Below are 1,760 nucleotides of genomic sequence, written 5' to 3'. Positions count from 1 at the left end.
TCGTTCATTATATCAGTAATCAACCCGTTCCTCTCCGTAGGGCTACGTTTCACTCGCTGGGGTGACAGGTGTCCTCTATCCTGCTGTGAGCCTGAACCGTAGTGTTGTCCTCAACCTGCAGACTGGACTCCATCCTCCACAGGCACTTGTGGAGACTCCTATTGCTGCTAAAACATAGATATGATGTATAGTTAAACATATTCCAACTTTGTGTGGAATACTAGTATTTTTTCTTTTCTTAATTTTGTCTTACTATTAGTATTGGCTTACAGTATGTCTTTGACTTACTATATTATCTTTGTTGATGTTTTAGCTCTTTTTATTAACTGAGGGATTAGATATGTGTTATTTCTTTTCATTCCTTAAAGTAAGCCTTCAAAAACAAAATGCATTACTTTTCTTTTTAGTAGTCTTTGTATATATACAATGTGAAATTTGACTTAGAATAATTGGTAAAAGAAGGTATTTTGTTTTTTATATGCCTAAAAGGTGTTATATGACATAGTTATACCGAATTGTTTTCAACAGTAATTTTTATACTGTCAGGAACTATGTGCCTCCATTTAGCACATAAATACTATTAATTTAAGTAGTGAGTGGTTTGTCTGTTCAAATTTAGTGTCCTTCATGTGATAACCTCGTAAGTGTCAGCAAGTTTATTGCATGAATTACAAGATCTCATGATATGTCATGTATTCCTTTTTTTGAGCTTTCCTTTTCCTTTCATTAGATGATGGATATCAAGTGGTGATATATGAAAGAATGAAAAAAAAAAAAATGACATATCATTGTATATATTGTACATAATTTGCATATTCATTGTCAACTTGATTACTTGTATGATTATGGTATAGAACTAACATTTATTTACTATTTTCTAGTCCCACTTTCTTCACGGTTTAGTGTCTATGTTCATATACTTCTTGCCTTCTAAGAGCTTTTGTTGTCTGTGTTAGTTTCTTGTATCATTATCTGCTAGATTCATCTTGCATTTTACTAGTCTTACAGAAGGTAAATACAGGGAATATTAGTGTGGTAATTATATCCAGTGATATCCCTCCATTATCAACACTTTACTCACAGTAGCAAAGGAGCTGTTGAAACAGCCATGAGAAAATGCACTTAAAAATATCAACACAATGTTAGATAGTTTCACACCTGGCTGTCTAGAATATCAGCTTAGGTTTCTCTGCTTGTTAAAGAGACTTCGCATTATGACGACTGAGACATATTTAACCTCTTTGATGGTCTTTAAGTATCAGGAGAAAAAAAATGTATTGATCATATTACCAGTCATATCAGTTTGAAAGAAAATTTAGAAAAAAAATTGTAGGACTTGTGTTGAAAGAGCTTACGTCCCTATGATCTACTGCCATTCCTTTAGGAAGCATTTATTAATCATAAAGGCATTTCTATATAAATGCATTTTATAATATTTCTAATAACCAGAAGTGTAAATAAATAATGATATTGACTTTGTGTTTTCTTTTGCCTTTGTATATTTGAGTGGATTCATTTCAAATGAGAGAGACTGGAGCACCAACCATAGATAAACCATTATAAACATTCCTCTTTCATAAGTTTCTTATTTAATTATCCTTAATCTTAACCAAGTATTAGTGATATATACCTTCAATATAAAGTCAGTTCTATTCTGATGTATTCAAAGAACAGAGTAATGTTCTAACAATAAATTATTGTTATTCACAATTGTCTAATGTCAGCTTAGAGAAATATGAATTGTATTATGTATTATCAGC

The 1,760-nt window shown here is 31.5% G+C and overlaps 1 protein-coding gene across 1 annotated transcript in view; it reads left to right on the top strand.

Moving 5' to 3' along the window:
• The window catches only part of LOC119594130 (E3 ubiquitin-protein ligase TRIM9-like), a gene marked incomplete at its 5' end in the record, with an annotated part of 6,912 nt that extends 5,438 nt beyond the window's left edge, over window positions 1-1,474 (top strand). Inside the window, 1 exon segment of the mRNA XM_037943196.1 lies at window positions 41-1,474. Within this exon segment, the coding sequence (XP_037799124.1) occupies window positions 41-178 (138 nt within the window).
• Between the last annotated feature and the right edge of the window lie 286 nt (window positions 1,475-1,760).

This window comes from Penaeus monodon, chromosome 33, assembly GCF_015228065.2.
Source record: "Penaeus monodon isolate SGIC_2016 chromosome 33, NSTDA_Pmon_1, whole genome shotgun sequence".
Taxonomy (NCBI): Eukaryota; Metazoa; Arthropoda; class Malacostraca; order Decapoda; family Penaeidae; genus Penaeus; species Penaeus monodon.
This window is presented reverse-complemented; position numbering and strand designations above follow the sequence as displayed.